This window comes from Micropterus dolomieu, linkage group LG04, assembly GCF_021292245.1.
Source record: "Micropterus dolomieu isolate WLL.071019.BEF.003 ecotype Adirondacks linkage group LG04, ASM2129224v1, whole genome shotgun sequence".
Lineage (NCBI taxonomy): Eukaryota > Metazoa > Chordata > Actinopteri > Centrarchiformes > Centrarchidae > Micropterus > Micropterus dolomieu.
The window spans coordinates 10003221-10024888 of record NC_060153.1 but is presented as its reverse complement, the minus strand read 5'-3'; the positions used below and the strand labels follow the sequence as shown (position 1 = coordinate 10024888).

At 39.3% G+C, this 21668-nt stretch overlaps 1 protein-coding gene across 2 annotated transcripts in view; it reads right to left on the bottom strand.

Annotated features, from left to right (window-relative positions):
• Positions 1-3810: 3810 nt before the first annotated feature.
• Positions 3811-21668, bottom strand: part of rnf24 (ring finger protein 24) — a 40237-nt gene continuing 22379 nt past the window's right edge. For both annotated transcript variants that reach the window (XM_046046658.1, XM_046046657.1), the window contains exons 3-6: positions 20988-21030; positions 20142-20183; positions 11610-11689; positions 3811-9123 (exon numbers count right to left, since the gene is read on the bottom strand). In XM_046046658.1, coding sequence (XP_045902614.1) covers positions 8982-9123; positions 11610-11689; positions 20142-20183; positions 20988-21030 — 307 coding nt within the window. In that variant the 3' untranslated portion in view covers positions 3811-8981. The remainder of the gene's footprint in view (positions 9124-11609; positions 11690-20141; positions 20184-20987; positions 21031-21668) is intronic.

Genomic DNA, 21668 nt, shown 5'->3' with positions numbered 1-21668 from the left:
TGAATTATATTAAGGATCTAAACATCAGATAATAGACATGGGCAAAGTGTTTGGTCTGTCAAAATAAACTATTTGGTAGGCTGTATTTGGAAGACAGAACCAAAAACCCATTGATAAACTATAGCAAATGAGCTATAGACCACAGAGATCACTATGGTGGATGCATAACTTGTAAAACACAAATAAATGTGTGACCGGTTGGGTTGACAAAAGGGGGCGCATAAACCAAACTCAGGGTTGGCAGCCAACTGCCTCTTCCAGTTGGGTTGGTGGCGGGGGGTACATGGTCAGCAGCTTACTGCCTTGACCGGTTAGGTTGAGAGAGGGTGGGACTTACTTACTTTCTCTCACAAATTAGTGATTATGTAGCCTAAGGCTTTGAAAACAGAACTTTTACTTAAGCAAATGATCTATGGGCCTACTTTTTCCACCACTGTATGTTATGTATTTCGATTTGGAACACTGAACCATTATTTGAAAGTTTTGGTTGCACATTAGTAGACCGCAGTTAATTTGAGGGGCTTTGGCAGTGCTCCTCCTGTTCCTCCTTGCACAAAGGAGCAGATACCAGTTCTTCTGCTGGGTTGATGCCCTTCTATTCACTATCCAGCTCTCCTCGTTCAAAAGCCTGTTTCTTGATATCTCCTCTATGCTCTTGAGACTATGCTGGGAGACACAGCAAACCTTTTTGCATGTATGGATGTGCCCTCCTGGTGGAGCTGGACAACCTGTGCAACCTGAATGTGCTGCAGGTACTGCATCAAGGTAGAGAACAATCAGTATCAGACAAGATAAGGAGAGAGCAATTGTCTGTGGCCACCGCCTGAAAAACCATTCCCTTTTTGGGGGGTTGTCTTGCTGTTGCATCTGCAGTACAGCTGTTGTCACTTTCATTTGCACCAAAACAAGTGTCATTGATTCACAATCGCTTATGCTTCCTAATGGTACAGACTGATGTCCCTGAAGTTTAAGTGACATGATGCTACTGTGATGATTAAGTGTTGCCTTATTTTTTTGAACAGTGTGTGTTTTTTGGGCTGTGTAGTCTCTGTGGGTGCTGTGCTGTACTGTCCATTGGCGTTTTTTTTGTCTAAAATGGCGGCAGCGAAGCAAATTTACAAATCATACTAGGGCAAAGGCACCCGTCCTCTGCCTCTGATTGGCTTAGCCTGACGATGACTTTCTCACGTTACCCTCACTGAAGTGTTTGCTGTTGTGCTGTCTGGGGCAAATTAATTTGACATTGTTAAGCAGTGACAATTTCTTCTAAATGCAGTCAATTTGTCCACAGTATAGGTAGCAACTAGGCTTTTGTAGGCGAGAGCACTACTGCACTACCGTTTGAGAAAGGGGTTAGCGAGTTAACTAACATTAGCTTGCAGTTTACTGCATACAGCCTGTGGTGCTCATTACCCGCCAGCATCTAGATTTCCAACAAGTTAGTCTGTCTGTGGCCATTTTGTTATGCTATAGATGGTAAATGCATGTATTGATATATCATTCAGATATTCAGTGATGTGCGGATCGATACTAAAGTATTGATATTTCTCATACCAACATTTCCTGCTGTAGGACTGATACTCATAAAAGGATCGATATCTAAACACAGTAATTTGGAGTAAGTGTGTGTTTTATCATAAGTAATTAGACCAGGATGGTCTATTTATAGCTACTCGGTTGATTGGAACTACTTCTCCTTCCTCCTGTCAAAGTCATGCTTGCGCTACAACTCTGTGACAGAGCTTCTTTGAAGTGAGCCTCTGCAGCCCTTTACATTTCCCGTGACTGACTTTGGCTGACTGTACAAGCAGACATGTCTGGCTGTATTTTAGCTGTGAAGGTAATAATAACGCTGTGTGTGATGTGTGTGCAAAGACAGTGAACAACTTTGCTTGCTGGACCCCCTGTGGTTTGCCTACAGGGCTAACAGGTCAGTGGATGATGCAGTGAACTTGGGACTGCATTACATCCTGCAACACCTCGACTCTCCAGGGACATATGCTAGGATCCTGTTCGTGGACTTCAGCTCGGCGTTCAACACCATCATCCTGGACATCCTCAGCACCAAACTCACCCAGCTCACTGTGCCAGCCTCCACCTGTCAGTGGATCACAGACTTCCTGACTGACAGGAGTCAGCAGGTGAGACTGGAGAACATCACATCCAGCACCCGGACTATTAGCACCGGCGCCCCCCAGGGGTGTGTGCTTTCCCCCCTGCCCCCCATCACCATACTCAACAGCCCTGTGTCTGCTGTGGAATCCTTCAGGTTTCTGGGATCCACTATTTCCCAGGACCTAAAGTGGGAGCTCAACACTGACACCATCATCAAGAAGGCCCAGCAGAGGATGTACTTCCTGCACCAGCTGAGGAAGCTCAACCTGCATAAGGAGCTGCTGATCGACTTCTACACAGCCAGTCTGTTCTCTGAACATCCATCACTGTCTGGTTTGGATCTGCCACTAAAAAGGACAGGAGAAGACTACAACAGACAATAAGGACTGCAGAAAAGATCATCTTAAGATCTCTCAAGACTTATACTTTTCCAGAGTTAGGCAACGGGCAGGAAACATCACTGCAGATCCATCTCACCCTGGACACAACCTGTTCCAGCTTCTCCCCTCTGGTTGGTGCTACAGAGCACTGTATGCCAAAACTAACAGACTTAGGAGCAGTTTCTTCTCACAAGCCATCACTCTGATGAACAGCCTGTTTACTGGCTACCACTTACCATTTATTTATTTATTCATCATTCTCCATTTCAGAGCTGTTCATATTGTTCATATTGTATATTGTATACTGTATACTAAATCCACCTACCTCAAGCACATAACACCTGCACATAATACTTATTTATCCCAGAATTCTTTGCACTCATCACACTGTGTACATGTATGCTTGTGTATGTGCACCTGTGTATCACATCCACCTCCGACGTGTACATAATAACATTAATGGTATTAATACTTTTCTCTTGCATCCTTTGCACTCTGCTCATTGCACTATTGCCTCAATCTGTCTGTCTGTTTTTGTTTATAGTATGTATATGTGTGTTCTCTATACTGTAGCCTATGTTTGATTTTATTACTGTATTATTGTGTTATTGTATAAGTAAGCACATCGTGAGCAATGTACAATCCAGAGTCAAATTCCTCGTATGTGTACACATACCTGGCAATAAAGCTTATTCTGATTCTAATTTGGCAACACTGCAAACTTCGCTAAACATCTGAGATTAAATCACAATAATATGATGATGTTATAAAGCAGTGGTTCTGAGCAGGAGATTTTTTATTATAATTAAAGAATTAGACAGTACTTTGATGTCTTGTCATTATGCAGCTATTATTTGGAATTGGTAAGCCCTCATAAATACAGAAATGGCAGGGGGGAGGTTACATTAAACTAGAAATAAAATATGTAAAATTATTGGTATCAGTATGGTATCGGCAATTCCAGCCTGGGTATTACTTGGTATTGGATCGTATAGGACTAAATTGGTATCGCACATGTACCCATGGTAATGCAGCTCATTTGAACCAAAACTGTCCAACCACAAGGTGGTGGTATTACATAATATTTAAAGATGTTTCTGGTTAACTTCACAACTTCCAAACTCTTTAAATTAGGTAAAGGATATTCATAAAACATCTGAGCACACTTGTGTTCAGTCCATAAGTGAATCTGTACAACAAATAATTTCTGTAACTTGTAGGCTATCTAAAAAAAATATGATTTTGCCTCAAATGTTGTATACATTAAGCATTACATAAGACATTTTGAATGCGTATGCAAGGAAAAACTCAAATCTTTCCAAAACTTGGAAATTTTATTTACAGTTCAAGTCAGTCACATGCAACATTTTCTTAAAATGAATAAACATGAAATTAGCAAAAAACAAGAAAAGGAAAAAAAATGCATATTATTTTCTCCCAAAGAGCAATATACAAAAATAGAGCTTACAAATACTGTACAGCAATTGTCTCCAAAAATATTCTGCTGCAGAATTCTTAGTTTTACAAACAATGTCTGTGAGAGTCCACAAACATAATCAGTGTTAACAAAAGGGTGTGTGTGTGTGGGGGGGGGTGCTCTGGTATGCTGGTAAAGTTGGGAGGGTTTGTTTGGACAAAGAGGGTTTTTTGTGAGTTGAAAGGGCACTATGAGAGCTACAGAAGAATAAATAACACACAATACAAACAAGAGAGTTCACTTCAGGGAGGCAGTGATAGATTAAACGTCCTAAAATCACCATCTATAGAGAACGTGTGTGTAGGCCTACTACATATTATATTTTTGTGTTTTTTAATAAAACTATAGTTTTGACATTCTGCCAGAACACTGTCTGCCATCAAACATCATGAACTGAAAGGACAATCTGATGGCTTTCTGATGCCATCGTTCAGACTAGGGATGCACCGAATGTTCAGTCACTGAAATTAATCCGCTGAAAATAGCAAACAAAAAATCAGTTTCAGTGTTTGCCGAAAACGTCAAAAGCCCGAATAAAGTGTCTGAGAAAGACACCAAAATCGCCATTTGCAGACACTGTTCTGCTGAATTGTCTCCTAGCACAATCACTTCATCTGTGGCTGACTTCTTAGAAAAGGCCACAAAAGGTCTGACCCGCTTTGAGTGTTTTCTGTCACTTGTTTCTGAGGAGATTAAGCTAGGCGCACCTACATTTAGAGTGCACACGTATTACAGCCATTATGGTAAATCCACTGACACCGGCCAGCGCGCGGTGACCGGCAGGTTAGCGACTTTGCCCTGTCAGTTTCTCTCTTTACAAAGACAAGTGTTGCAGTATGAGAGTCCTACCTGAAGAGAGGCTATGAAGTATTAATGTTGCGCGATACGAGAACCACATACAACATTATTTATCAAATTGGATCGGACTCGCACGAGGATACACACGTGATAACGTCCGTTTTTAAAAAATAAGGTGTCTATACAGTATGGAAATAAGATTATTTGTATAATATTCACAGAAAATATAAAACATATTGCACGTGTACATTAAACGTAAATGGATACATGTAATTTACTTTACCAGACCCTCTTGGGCCATAGTCTCTCCAAATCCTGTGGGAAACACTGAGTAAAAAGCACATTTTGACTATTTAATTTATGCAATGGTAAAAAAAATAATAATAATAATAAGGGAAAATAAATGGAAACATTGTGAATGTACTTGTTCGGTATCTGGTATTCAGCAATTATTTTCATTATTTTCTGCTTAGGCCAAGAATTTCGGTGCATCCCCAATTCAGACACTTTCTACTTCTACTATGTTTGATGCAAAGCGGTGCTCCTGACTGTCGTATTTCATCTGATTGTGTCTTGTCTATTAATGGAGATAACTCACAAGCAGCATTGACGTCAATAGTGATTTCAGTGCAGACAAGCAATTAATTACTATATTCATGAGTTCAGTTTCCATTCTTTTTTTGGCCACAATCTGAGAAAGACTCTCACATATCTCTCTGTCTCTCTTTTTTTTTGGTTGGGACTGGATTCATAACAGTTGGCACTTCAGTGGGATTAGGACGGCACACAGGGAGGAAATGGGGAAGTTCAGGTGGAAAGGCTAAAAGTGTTTACAATCAAACACAACACTTAAGATAGCCAAATGGCAGGAAGTGTTTCTATGAAGGAGCATTTTTGGTGCACCCTCTGTATAAATATACCTCTACTGATACTACTGTCTACATACATTTAACAATGGTGAAATCAGTGGAAACTTGACCATGCAAAATAGCATGCTTTCATATTAAATCTCCTCATATTCTTTGCCATCTCTCGTGAACCTGACATTCCAAGAAAATGCCATTAGCAGGAACAAAGCTTTAAGACTTGTTATTAGCGTTGCACTACAAAATCTGTTGTCTTTTAGGGACTGTAGGAGAAATACTCGCCAATGTATAGTTTACATAGTAAAGTTCTGGGGATAATGGTGTGACGGACAGTGTCCTCTAAACAAAGACTGAGAAGCAAAAAGGTAACAAATACTGTACACCACACAATATACTCAAGAAGGCCCTTATGTTGCTTATTTTCTTTGACATAAAGCCACAAGCTCTTCACTAACAGGCCAGGCAATTAAAATAGTTTGTAAATGAATATACTGTAGAATGAAGACCTTGTGATATTGGCAATTGACACAGCCCTGTTTTGTTGTGTGTAATTGTGGCAGTTTTTGTTCAAATAAGGCTAATGTGGACAATATGTTGATTTTGAGTTTGAGTTGCATTAACATGTTAATAGTTTCTCATCGGTGGTGGCATAGTGGTGCATTGATGCCAGAGGACTGGATCTTGTTAAGGGTAAGGAACAACCAACTAATGTGTTTCGCATAGGAGAGATAAATCCTGCTTATATTCTCATCTAACAGTTGACATTTTCACCTTTCTGCTTTCTCTGACCCAACCACAAAAGGTCATCACTGCAGGGTGTGGGCAGACAATCCACAGGGATGAAACAGTCAAACCACAGAGGTCGGAGTAACAATGCTTTCATGCCATAGGTGGTGAAAAGCATTGTCGTTTTATAAAACCACCCACATGTTGGGAACCTGTGCAACCCCCGTGCAGTGTTTGGTGTTAGAGAATACAGTCTAATTGGGAATAATGTGTTGTTAAAGGTACAATCAACACTCTGTTTTGCTATTTTTAAGTATATTCACAAAGACATTTGTGAATATACATTTGACATGTTTCTAACCCAATCGGAATTCACAAAATAAGCCTGTTGAGTTGTTTATTTTTCCTTCAGTAATGTTTGTAAACATTAAAGAACATGTAAACAAGTCTTTTACAGCAGCAGAACACATTTCTGATTTTAATGTTGGATTTAATTGTGTCAGTCCTGACAGGTTCCATTTTATAGTTGTTTTTTTTAACAGTGGTACAACTCCTTTGTTGACACTGGGATCATGGATTGTGCCTTTAACAATAGATATCTGAAGAATATGAATTGTCATTTGACAATTCATATCACATGTAAAAGGCAATCTCCAACTTTTCTTAAGGTTATTACTCTGAAGCGCAACTTTTTTGCCACCATTTTAGATCAGCACATTTACACAACAACACATTCACCAAATGCAGCTAAAAGAGGGGTGAGGACAAAAAAAATGTCCACAAAAGCCAGCAGGGCTCAGAGTTACTGTATGTGTGGCACAAAACAAAAAGCACCCTGTACCGTACAGAAAGAGGGAGAGAGGCGAAAGCACCAGAATACTGCAGCCAAAAAGCACAACTACCCTGTATATGTATGTGTGTGTGTGTGTGTGAATGAAAATGCTGCTTCATTACAACCTGCTGACAACTGGCTCGCTGGCAGTTCGAGTCCCCTCCCTGTGTGTGCATGTGTGTTTTACAAAGCAGTGTGTATCTTGACCAAAAGATATGCTGATGATATGCTGAGGGCAGTAATTCTGATGCAGGTGTCAAATCCGCTAACTCATTCACTCTATGCAGCTGTACCAAGGAATTATAATAAATATAAAAAAATAAATACAGATTATCTATCGGGGTAGAAGCAAAACTAACTGCAACTGCGTTTGCAGCACATTTTAAGTAGGAGCTGAACAGGACAGAAGGCAAAAGCCTGCTTCATCCTGGTCTCTTCCCACATTGAATAATCAACCATTTCTAGCAGGATATGTGATACCAGTAAGATATATCAACATGGCTCTTCAACATTTGCTGTTTTGTTTTGTGAAGCAAGCCACTGGAACATTCACACAGCTCAGCTTCAACAAAATGAAATGATGCAGCAGCAGCAGCAGCAGCAGCAGAGCAAAGTAACACTGGAACATTTTATAGATTTTTGTATAATATTGCCTCATTACTGGTGTTTGTTCTGAAAAAACTGCTCTATAGATAAAGCACCAGGTTATACACACTAATACTGGTTTAGATAGTCACAGTAGTTACTTTGACACTAAAATTTTCTGTTGGAGAGGCCCTGAATTTTTTCTGATAAAGGAAAAAACGCGAGTAATGCCGGGGGTGACAGTATATATACCCATGCATGCCTAACAGCACTTGTGTATATAAAGGATGTTACCCGATAAATTCCTTTAATGAATATATAATTTGTTCACTTCATCAGCTTCCTGTATTGAATTGTATATAAAAAAAGATAATAACAACAGTCATATTGTAATGAATGACAAACAGGTGATGTGGGAACAAATTCTATAGGCTTAGTGTGAAAAATCCAGCGTTTTAACACATTCAAACCTTTCACATTTAGTTAGACATGGAGTCTCGAGGTTGCTTTGAGCTTAATTTCTTATGTGTGTGTGTGTGTGTGTGTGCAATTAGAACACAAAGCATTGTCCAAGTTTCCTGACATCTACCAACATAGGTGCTGTTGTCCCTTTGAGATATTTCCTTTTGTCTAAAAATCAAAATTTACTAATTAAAAAAAAAAAAAAAACATGTGGCCTGGTACTGTACATAGAAATAATAGTTAATGTTAAAATATAAAACATGACCTTGCTACTACGATCACAAGCAATTAAGGTTTGAATTCTTGTAAAGTGCTCGTTAAAAAAAAACAAATTATATTTTAGTGTGTTGTAGTTCTTGGCTTTTGTGTTTTTTTCTCCTCCTGGTCTTTAGCTGGTGTACCCAGAAAAGTGCTTTGGTTGTGAAAAAGTTATCGACCATGTCTTGGCCAAGAAGGAAACTTCTTCTACATTAACTCTTCTTCATCGTCCGCAAAAAGAAAAACATGAGAACAGTTGATCATCAGTCAGAACTGATATCAGGAAATCCTTTTGTGAACTAATGCAAGGATAGGAGACGTGCAGATTCACAGTTTTTTTGTGTGTATCTGCGCAGTAACTCCAGTTTCTCCGGTCTGTCCACAGACTCATACCAAAGTGTACCTGTACAGGTGAGAGTATGAGTGATGGGATGTGTGACTGTGTGTTTCTGTAGTGTACTGTAAGCGAGGCTATGAGTCCGCTACACCAGGTTCTCAATCCCAGGCAGAGGCTGCTGTATTGGCACAGGGGGATCCATGCTGCTAGCCTGCTGGGCGAGCTGCAGGACGGGCATGTTGCACAGCGGGCACACTTTCCTCACCTCCAACCACTTGATGAGGCACCTGAAAGAAAGAAAGATCAGTGGGCATATGGGTAAGGAAAGGACAACAGAGATTAGTGAAGGGGTGGAAGAGACATAAAACTCAGGGGCACTTCAATGGCGCAACTTGCCCAGAGGAGTACTTAATCATGGAGTTAGGGGTAGGACTGAACAATTCTGAAAAAATATCTAATTTCAATAATTATTGGTGGGAATAATAATTTTTACATAATTATTCTAATTTTCTTTGAAAAACATATTTATATGATTATGGTGTGATTAGGGTCTATACCAAAACAAATTTTTTTATTCTCTAGCATATGATGTGTAGGCCAGGACATCTCTGCAGCACGACAATATTTAATTTTAAATAATATTTTGACACATATTTTGCCATTAACAAATATTGCACCCCCCAGCGATTTGAAAATTGCAGTAGGCTAATATTGCGATTTCGATTAAGTGTTCAGCCCTAGTTAGGAGTAGGCAGCTATTCAGGGTCAGTATGTGGTGGTCATGCACATACCGGTATCACAGCTAAATATGCTCAACTCATACATGTTTTTCTTTTTTAAAAAAGTGTGACAATCACATTCTACAACCGCACTAATTAAGAGCACAAGGTCAAAAAATTAGGTTATGTAACACATCATCATCACTGTGAGATTGTTCTCCAGCTTGTGGTGCCAGCACCATCAATCACTGACAAAGAAGCAGAGGCTGTGCAGTTTTATTAAATTCTCTAATACTCCATATTATAGCTGCACCCAACAGTTCACTGATCTAGGAGCAACTTTAACGTAGAGCTGAAACAACCTGTCAATTACACACCCAGCAGGTTAGCTTATTATTTTTTGCAGTGGAAAACGTGTATATAGGTTAAAGTTTTAGATGTCTATTTTACATTAATAAAATCTTCATTTCTTCATTTCATATTTTATTAATACTGTCAAAACCCATTCAGACTATCAGCAGCTAATAATGAACAAGTCACTTTTAAACCTTATTTAGGCCTGTTTGTTTCAGCTGCACCACAGTCATCCTCACTCAGAAACAGTCATATTATCTCCAGTTGATAACGACAATAGGAATGTTCCAATCAGTGCGACTAGCCTACAATATGAAAGATTACTGTTCATTGATCAGTTTTATAGGTTACATATTAAACAGTGATTACTGCAGTAATGTAGCTCACAGTAAGTGTTTTCAGTGCAACTGTCCACAGAGTCGCAGCGTTATACCTAAAGACGGACATAGATTTTATTCTGTGCTGAGGTTAAATCCACGATGTGCGAAGATCTGTCCATACATCGATGACAGATTGATCATAAAGCGGTCATGTTCAAGATCATGTTTGGGTAAAAAACTAATAGCCTATTTAACCGGGATTTTAAAGTTTTTAAAGATGTAAATGCGTTCAGATATGTGCTTTGATGTCAACAGAATGAATGAGGAAATGAAACGGTGTGTCAGACAGCCGCCTCAGGCTCCGTGGGAGGGGAGGAGTTAGAGAGAAACTGACGGTTTTCCAACTTATCCTGTGAACCTAACCTCCTCGGGAGGAGGTTAGGTTCACAGCATCAGTTGCTGGAGTTACTCAGAATTTTCACTAATCACGCTTTCTGAAGCAGGGCCCAGGTTTGGTTCCAGCTTTGACAATGTGAGGATTTGCTGCTTTAGTCTGTTTTATATCATTAACTGAATATCTTTGGGTTTTGGACTGTTGACCAGAAAAAAAGAACTTTGAAGACATCACCTTGTGCCTCTGGGATAATTTCATGGGTGTTTTTCATTATTTTATGATGTTTATAGACTAACTGTAATGCAAAAAACGTAATTAAACACAAGACAGCCAACTTGAGTAGTGGCTTCCAAAAGTGAATTAAATGTACAGGCAAACATCATACATTATCCATGTATTTAACGTTTCTTCCTTTTTTTTTTTTGTCAGTTTATTGACCTTTAATTTCCCTGTTTGTGGGTATGAGAAGATTGCATGCTCTTCACTGCTGAATGCTTTTGGTAACCATCAGCTTGGAATGTCTGTTTTCTCTGTAAAACAGCATGTCTTTACTTGCACACACACACTGAACGGAGTGTTTATACAGTGGATTCAGTGACTGCTGCAATTGGAGGGCAAAAAACTAGGTCACGGGAGGTGTCTTGGTGATATAAACAACTCAGTTGAAATGGCCAGGGCGTGGGGGGAGGTGTGGGATAAAGTTGGCTCAAGCGATCCATCATGTCCTGTGTAGTTCCTCATGTCATAGACACTTGACTTGAGTTTTATGTACAAAAATATATAACTACAAACTTTTTGTCACAAATATGCATTCCATCCATGCAATGACTTTACAATCACTTCCCTTTAGTCTCTTAAAAATTGTGGATCTCTCTGTAAATGTTCTTTACATTGTATTGGTGAAAATGTATACTTTGTAAGGAAATCTGTATTGATCTGTGTGTCCATGACTGCGTGTGTGTGTGTCAACAAAAACGTTTACTTACTTTCTATGAAAGGCATGTTTGCACGGACAAATCCCCAGCTCATCTTTCTGTTTGAACTCCTCCAAGCACACCGCACATATCTGAAAGGGAGCGGGGGGAATTACTAATCTTTTCTGAGGAAGGCAATTGCAATAATTTGTTAACAAGTTTGTTGGTTGTTCTCTGTTTGGTTCTTTCCGTCTTAATCTGATCTTTGCATTGGTGGTTTGGAGGTCAAGAACTCATGGAAAAAGAAGACTGTGGGTAACATCTGCAAACAACAGAGCAGTAACTGACCAATTATGTTCTGTTATATAACTGTGACTTAACTCACACTGGGGACTTCAGTTCAGTTCACTTGGTGGCCAGAGGACACCTTTTAGTAGCAATGTTTTTTTTCTTTCAACAAAAAAAATGATCATGATGGATGATGGAAATGAAGAACCATCTTTTTTTCAGCTTTTCTTTCTAAAGTAAGAGACTTATAAAAACAGCCACAGCCATATAAGTGGACCCACACCACCGCACCATAGCAAACAAGACAATTGGTGCATTCTGCCTGACTCTGAGTTTCAGTGAGTTCTCAGTCCTGTAACTTTCTGTCAAAATAGATAAAACAGGTTGATACGCAGTGATAACCGTATTATTATTTCCCTAGCTGGTGTACTTTAAATGGTCACTGAGGCAATCCTGATGGAGTTGTTTGTCTTTTTGTATGTTTGTTATACACACAAGCGCATGCATGTTCAACAGACATGCCACCAAGAGGTCATGACCTGCCAGCTATATAGAAATTCATAGTGTGTCATACAGCAAACATCAGATCAACAACATCAACAGACCAACAACCAGACAACTGCTTTACCAATACACACCTACATCACCCGAGTGCTATACAAGTTATACTAAGGTGCAGCTCGCCGACACCCAGTTAACTCATGACTGTGACGTTACAACCCAAACTCACAGCCCATCCAGGAGAACCACAAATGCATGTGTATTTACAGCTGAGGACTGCGGCTTACTTTGGCTAGCCTTCAACTCAACAATCAATCATGATTTCAGTTAATTGATAAAGTTGCTGTTACTGTTACCTTGTCTGTGGTCCGCTGGCAGAACACCGGGTGCTTTCTGATCAGATGCTGTTGCTGTAACGCGACACAAGGTTCGTTTTACAGTGGACGGACATTAACATTACAAGTGTATCCAGCGGCAGCCCGCAGACCTGACGGAAGTTGAACTTCCAAATATGGTATGTCCCAGAAGACACCGCGCACAAAACGTGATGACCTTAATCTCGGCACACGTACAGTATAGATCCTAATGCAAAGCAACATGACAAAAATTTATGTTCAGAGTATTATGTGGTAAATTTGCTTATTATTTTAACAAAATTTTATTTGCACAAGTCAAAATTCTTAAAAAAGAAACTGAGCTTTCTGGAGCTTGCTGCTAACATTAAGCACTATGTTCACTCAATATCTGAGTATATAAACAAAAAAGCTTTTCAATCATATGACCTTTCTAAGCTTTACAAGATATTTATTTAATTTGTTTTCCTCTAAATTATACTTTGTTTTTGATAAAATCATAATGTAAAGCGTTTTATTCTTTAGAGGCCAACAGAACTTTAAATACACTTCTGAGTTTTTAGGCGAGAAATCAACTGTGTAGATTTCGAATATCGGCAGTTTTACGAAAATTGACAGCGAATCGAAAATGTGTTCAAACGTTTTCAGAGTTGAGAAGCTCTGCAAGTGCTGACCATGGTGCCGACTAGTGTCAATATTATATAGCTGCAGTAACATTACCGGAGGCTGCACAGCAACACAATGGAGGTTAACCCTATCTGCTAGCGTGCCGCTGTAGGGTTAACCGGTCGACATGCATACAATCAATAACTTTAGGCACACACCCTGTGATGGTTAGAGTAAGAGTTAGCTTGCTAGCTCCGGTTATCTCCCCCAGGCCCAGTCACTAGTGATGGAAAAAGTCACTATTTTGAAAGACTCGAGTCACCAAATCACGTTCATTAAAATTAACAAATCTTTTTTTGTGTCATTTCGTTCATTTTAACTAGGCTGGTTATTGCAGCGCTGCAGCCCTCTAGTGAGCGATTTAAAAATAAACGGTGCAGTTCTCAAACACAGAAGGCTGCCTTGCTTGCTGTAATTGACAAAGTATAATGCACAAATTCAGCTCTTGATCTTTCTCTATCATGGTTCTATAAAGCCACAACCAAATTCAAACCATGTAAAAACCACAGAAATATGTTGTCAATATTCGATTAAGCCACTACTCCGGCTAAATCCGTCCATTTTCACAATCTTTCCTGAGTATACTACCAGACCAGCCATATATATATAATTATAATTACTATCACTATATCTCTAAAGTGCTCATTCATACAGCAGCCTAACGCCTATCCACGAGTAAAATCTATATATTAACATCAGATTTACAGGGAATATATTGAAGTAATAAGCTTGACACACTAGATGAATAAAACACACTCTTATTAAAATTTAATAATCTCAAACACTGTGGGTTGTTCACCAGTGAGGAGCGGTGAAACAACAGCACAGCTCTCGATAAATAAAAAGTAAAAGTTAAGTTGTGTTCTCTGGTGGACCCGGATCAGCTGTTAGCTGTTAGCTGTAAACAAACCACAGGGCTAACGCTAACGCTGCGATGTGGCTGTGTTTTAATGAGCCGGTCCGTTTGTTTTGGAGAGGAGACGACCTCTGTGGTAATTCAGCTCCCGGTATAACTCTGTCAGGGCTCTGAAGTGGACCCAGAACAACTCTCATCAGCTGTTAGTGTGTAACACTAGCAGGACTAAAGTTACGGTGCGGCTGTGTTAAAACTATAACTTGGCACAACAAACTTCGCTGTAATAACGTTATGCTTCATTAAATGTCACAAAATTATCAAAATAGATATTAGATATATGTCAGTCCAGTGACTGTTACCTGACAACAGACTCTCATTCCCCGGTGCTGGCAGTAAGTCAGCCTGCTGAGTGAAGACAGACGAGGACCCATGTGAGCGGTGAACAATTAGTTCCTGCTCCACAATAGCCGAGATGTCACGTGAAAAATAAACGGCTCAAACCCAGAGACCCACAGTTATGAGTCCTGAACTAATCAATTCTGTTTCCTGTGCTGCCTGCTTACCACAGCCCTGTAGCCAGCTGTCAGGTGACAAATGAACGACTCAAACCCAGAGAACCACAGTTGAGAGTCGTGAACTAATCAAGTCTGTTTCCTGTGCTGATGGAGCCCAGGCAGCTGCTACGAGTGAACGTAAGAGTCCAAGACTATTCACGCATACGTGAAAATGAACGAATTACTCACTGAGACAACCCGTTCCTCCTGAGTCACATACAAGATTAGGTCAAATGAACGATACGTTTACTGAAAGACACAACACTACCAGTCACACAGACCACTGCAGCCAACATAGCAGATGTGTCCAGCAACAGCTGAACGATACTGTTAATGTTCGTACCGCTGTTATTCTACCCTTAAATTCTCAGTAATGTTGTAAAGTTTTAACCTAACTCAAGATACATCTGGCTGGTGATGTAACGTTACAGAATATTCTTGGTTCGTGAAACTTAAAATCACTTTGGAACAAATAAAATATACAACAACAACAGTGGTATGAATTGAAACATTGCCTTATTATTATCATTAGGCTATTATAAATAAATATTTACAGGAATTATAGTATTAATATACTATAATAATAATAATAATAATAATAATAATATAGAATTATAGTATAGTAAATATTAATGCATACAATGGCGTACACTGATTACTACGTTGACACTTGAGACCTCTTTTTTAACAGCCCTATGCGTGGGCCGAGCAGCCGACATAAACGTCATCACGTTTTGTGCGCAGTAGCTTCTGGGACGAACCATATATGGAAGTTCAACTTCCGTCACGTTTGTCTGCAGGCTACAGCTGGACCCTTCTCTGTAACATTACACCATCGTGCTGTTGTGGTGGGGTAGACCACATAAGTTTCGTTTTACGGCGGACGGACTGTAACATTACAGAGTTGTTGTTTGCTTTTATCTTGAAATAATCCCATACTTTGGACAGTTTCTTCTTTGTCCCTCGCTATTTTCTCTCTCTTCCTCCACGTAGCAAACAGCGCCATCATAATCTGTCCCAGTCATGTTCACACAGGTAAGCGCGATGTGCGACAGCAATAAATATCCGTGCAGCAAAACAGTGTGCTATATAGTTATATGGATTAAACAATGCCTCAATGCAAAGAATTTGCGTCAATGCATTTTAGTAATTGAATTAATCAATTTAATCGATGAATCGTTTTAGCCCTACTTCTGATCATTGGTGACCGCTGGCATAAATGGTAAATCAGAACACCAGTTGGTCTGGTATTTACATTCACATCACTGGAGATGCTGCACTTGATCTTCCTGTCACACTTGCACTCCACCTTCCCTATCCTTCACTTTCCAAAAGACAGGCTTTGTAACCATTGAACATTTGCCAGGGCACTCACCTTTCTTAGCCTGCTGCCTGACTCGCAACCCAGAGACCATTATGCCTCTCCTATATAGGTATTAGTACATTAAGTATACCTAAGCACCTATGTGCTATGAATGCAATGTATATTTTAGGTAATGCAAGGTTGTACCAGATATTTACATAGCTGTTGCCATCAAGACAAACTGATTCTGTTCAAAACCTAACAATCAGTTCACTGTACAACTCTGTAGTGTGAACCTGTCAGTGAAAAACACTGCTGGATAGTGAAACCACATATAATGAAGGTAGCAGATGGCTGACTACACCCTCTCCAGATTAACATTAGAGTTGCAATGACAACAGTACTGTGAAAAACAGTTTCTCCCCAGGGACTAGAAAGCCTTAGGGAAGTGGACATTTCAAATTGTGAGAAAATGTACAAAAATCTGTAAAAATGATTCAGCATTCCCATCACTAAAAAGAATTCCCATCATCCAACCAGTGGGTAACAATTTCACTTTCATCAAAGAGGGTTTTAATTTGGCACACTGTTTTCTGGCTGTCCTTTAGCCACACAGATTCTCAGGATGGACAAGGAAAGATGAAAAGAACAGCACGGGGGCTCTTAGCTTTCTCTCCTGAGGATTTTTGGACACAGAACAATCATCTGTTAAGATGTCTGCTTTGCTCTCTTTATTTGTGAATAGATCAATGTTTTTGTTCTTTTCAGTGGCTTGTCTATGGTGTCACACTCACAGTTGGGATCTGGTACCATTCGCCAACTTCTGACAGAACCTCTTTCTCCCTATTAAGTGAATTAATCTTGTAAGCTTTAGTTACAAATTCCATGCAAAACACTTGGACTTAATTATGTGGAATAACATTACTAGACCACGGATTTTATCAGAGAAAAAAACATTAACCTATGCCTGTCAAAAATGTTACATAATATCAAATGTTGAGTTGCTCAGAAGACTATAAAAGGTTCAGCGACAGAACAATAACGGATTACTCAGGTAATTACAAATCAACTTAATGCTAGGGCTTTGTAACAAGCTGTGTTTAAAGAAGAACAGGTCTTTTATGTTTTATATACATTATGTAGACATTATGTCAAGTTTAGATTGTGCCATAAGACTCCCTTAGTTCTACAAGAGACAAATTAATGTATGGCACAAAATAAAAATTTGCCAAGATATCCTCTTGTTGTGACATTTACTTAGTCAAAAGAACATGCTCAAAAGCTATTTGTGGCCAGAATATGCACTAGTTAAGCCCTAAGTGGGTATTCAGACCAACAGTACCTCTTCACTCACTCTGGATCTCGAGTGACGAGGACATGCTGCCTGTTTTCTTTTCTTTAGTACCTTTTATTTATCATTTTCACCCCCTTTCTTGATATGTTTGGCTGCATAAATAAGAAGTAAATCAGTACCAAGTGCTTCTAATTTTCTTTATCTCCATCAGTTTGCTTCCATTTTTGTCTTTCCACACACTGTAAACATACCAAAAAATTTAAATCTATGAAACTCACACCTGCAGGTTAGCAATAACTTTACATTCTGATTGATAATTTTCTATCACCATAAAAAAAGCAATCAATCCCAGTGGGAACATACACACAATGATCTACACACGAAATAACATTATTTCTCTGATGTTGAACAATGGACAAAATAAACAAACTATTGACCAAAACCCACTATTAGTGACAGAAAAGATATCACTAGGATAAATGGCGTACTGGGTGTCTTCCTTGACTTTTACACAATAAAACATCGGCAATAAATTCTTCACAAAGCATAAAAACAAAAATACACATTTGAAGTAGGCACTTGTGTATGTAACATATTAACAAAGTGGCTTGGGCAGAGCCACACAATACTATTCCAGCCTCCTAGCTATGATTTGTGTCAGGTAACGTTAAATCACCCACGGACACCTTACGTTCTCCAATATTGCTGTTTGTAGCTGGTGTTCTGGCTATGGGACTGCCTCATCTTCTCTGCATTTTAGCTCCGCACCAGCACCTGTAACAACAATATGCTAACCCACAACTTCGCTAATGTTAGTTACTTTACTTGCTGTGTCATTGTTCGCTCTAAATCGTGGGATTTGTCGTGTTGTTGGATTTCTCCGGAATCGCTTACTCCACCTTTAGGATAAAGGTACAACGTATGAAATCATTACCTTTAGCCTATATAAATTGAAAAATAAAACAACAGAATACAATCCCACCCCTTATTCTTGCGAAACCTAACCTGAAAGTTGGCAGTAAATCTAAAATTTTTTAATGTAATTACTCACTGTGTTGTGAAGTCGCAGCCTTATATGTTTGTTTTCTAATATAATCACTTCATTACTGAGTATTTCTACTTCAACTTCACCACATTTTGATTATTTTCTGAGCTTCCAGATTTGAAACAAATCCCACTGCTAAACTTGCATGTCAGCTCACCTTCAGTCTCTTTCTACTACAGGAAGTTAGTCCTCGTAGCCGATAACAAAATTATTGGCTACCTTAGTAAAACAGACACTAATTACACAGTGTGAGTGCAAATTGAATGAAAGGCACACTAAAATCTCACCCACAGAACCTCACAATCAGTACAGCACTCCAGCCATCCTATAAACAGTAGGTTTAAATGGGTTATTAGAGTGTCGGGGGAGGTTGTTTGAGCACACAAAGCACATGCTGACTGTTAACACACATATATGTATGTTGTGTGTAACTGTGGCATACAGCAGCATTACTTTCACACCATATATGACATGAATGCTGTCGATTTATGCTATCAATGTTATTTTTCAAAAACACACAAACATACAGGACAGGTAAATAGAGATAGATGTCAAATTCATACTACAAAAAGGATAACTGGAAAGGTTACACATCCAACAGACTAAAAGATGACCAGTACACTGATCCAATATTAGCATTCCTATACTAGATAAAATGCTGAGATTGAATTCATGCAGCTCTGTCTATACTCATGTCTCCAGGGTGATCCTTTGGCGTGGGAGCCTAAAACTGGGTCATCCACCCAGGCTAGTGCATGCGTCTGTGTGTTTGCGTGCGTGTGTGTTTTCTTATTGTCCTTAAACAAATACAGCGTGGTTATTCTGTCAGTCTTCACACACATGACACCTTTTGAAGCTTTCTCTTTTCTAATAACATAAACAATGAAATCCTGAGGCCTGATGAAACAGTGGGAAATTCCAACACTGATGACAAGCAACTGTGTTTAGCCCCGTGTCAAAGCACACATGAAGATGCTATTGTTAGCATTTCATTTGCACTACAATGTTAAAGGGATAGTGTTCCTGGCTTGGGACTACCAGGCTGCTTTACACACTGACTGCTGCTTGTAATTTTCCAACCAAGCTGAGCGGTCATGCAGCTTTTTGTAATTATGGTAGTGGGAACACTCATGACTTAACCACAAGATGCTAGTTTTCACATGACACTGTGTCAAGACAGATGTCCTGAATGTCAATTAACAAACATTTTATATGTCATTGTTGTTGCCAAACTAGACCAAACCCAGAAAACTCTCAAAATAAAGAAGCGCAGACAATATATTCCCAAAAGCCCACAGGTGTACAGTTGTGCGCAGATAGTCCAAACATTACCACGTGTCCTGATATGTTCAGACATATGCCATATGTTTGCTTCTGATGCACATTACCTAACAGGAGTTTGTACCATTTGGAACCTTTTATTGTCCATCTGGAAGCTGACGTTTATGTTCAAAATGATGGCATGAGCTGCCCTTTCAGCAAGCCCCAAACCATAGCCATTTATCATGGGTTTCCATGTAACTGCACAACCAAGAGGACAGAAATACAAAAAGGATGACCGATGGAGGACATTGTTGCTCAGGCATTGTTAAAATGAAGTAGCACATAGACTGGTTAGTCCAAATCAGCTGATCAGGTTACATTACAGACTGTTCTACACACTAGATAGTCATCGTTTAAGAGAGCAATGTTTGGTGTTAACGTATCATCAACTGCTAACTGAACAAAGATGATCAGTGCTTACCTCATGCAAATTTAGCTCTTTGACTTTTTCCTTCTGAATGACCTGAGAGGCATAGTAAGAGATAAGGATAGATTAGTCACTGTAATACGGTAACAGAAACCAGTTCCTGTGAAAATACAGTTAAAGACTTAACAGCTAATAATGAGTGTGTGATGTAAAATCTACCAAGCAGGCTATAGATGATGTACTATAATATATGGATTACTGGATGTACTATAATATATGGATTACAGGATTCCAGTAAATGCATTTAGCATGTGTGTGTGGGTTTGTGCATGAGTCTACTTTATGAGCTTGGTAGTCTTAAATAGCCCCCAGAAAAGCTGGACGCATGAATGTTTTTAGCCAGCAGGTTGTAAGACACGTAAGGTAGACAAAATCTGCTGTGCCAGTGTGTGTGTGTGTGCGTGTGCGTGTGTGTGTGTGTTTGTGTGTGCATATGCTTAACTTTGACATGTTGGCTGCTTTTGCATGTTGATATTACATAACTGAAAGACATAGGAGTCATGCTTATGCCCTTCATCACTCCCTCTTACTAGCTTTGCAGGCTAAACTCTGCTGACACACTCAGCTAACTGTGAATCTGACTTTTCCAGCTGAGTCACTTGCGTCTCTTTAGGTTGAGTGCAATTCAGAATTTGAGTATACTTGTGCATACCAAAAAAACAGAGGAGTCAGCCAGACATTTAGGGACCAGAGGGGTTCTTCATGATTTTCTCTGAACAAGAACACGTCTTCAGACACTTCATTTGTGCTTGACAAAAGGTCCTGTATGATTTTTGACCTGCAGGGTGTGTGTGTGTGTGTGTGTGTGTGTGTGTGTGAGTGTGTCATTGGAGCGCTTACTTGTTTGTATGCATATAGTTCTTTGTGCGCCTGGTGCCGTAACCTGGGGAGACGTAAAGACAAAACATCTTTTTGATTAGTAGGTGACCATCTCCACCTGGCTACGTTAAATAAAGAAACAAAGTATTCATACATCCTGGAAAAAGAGAGAAAAATGACAAACATGGATGTAATATCCTTATTAAATACTTGCCTTCTGACACCAGTCTATTCTAGTGGATCGTTGTGGTACCAAATGGGTGTTAGAATTAAAAAGCAATTCTCAATCCATACAGAATATAATAATAATCTCTCTCTAGATTTTTACAAATGATATATCTCAAAAAGAGACAAAAAAGGCAGAGCAGTGCAGAGATGATTCTGCCTATGCATTTGTCATGTGAAACAATCATGAGTCTGCTGACTAAACAAATATTAATTGGATTAACCAATTACAGAAAGAAGTGAATATATAAAAATACCTTGCAAAACTCTGTCAAATATTTGTTTTGCTTAGTAACACAATAGTAGTTAAATATTGATAGATATCATTCTGAAAAGGCTTAGGCCTTAGTTTCTTGTTAATGAAAGTAGAATATCAACTCACAATATCACCTAAAATACATTGGATCAGACATTAAAAGCATTACTGTATGGTGATGAGGCCTTGAAAGGTCTTGCAAAACTCCAGGTAAAAAGAAG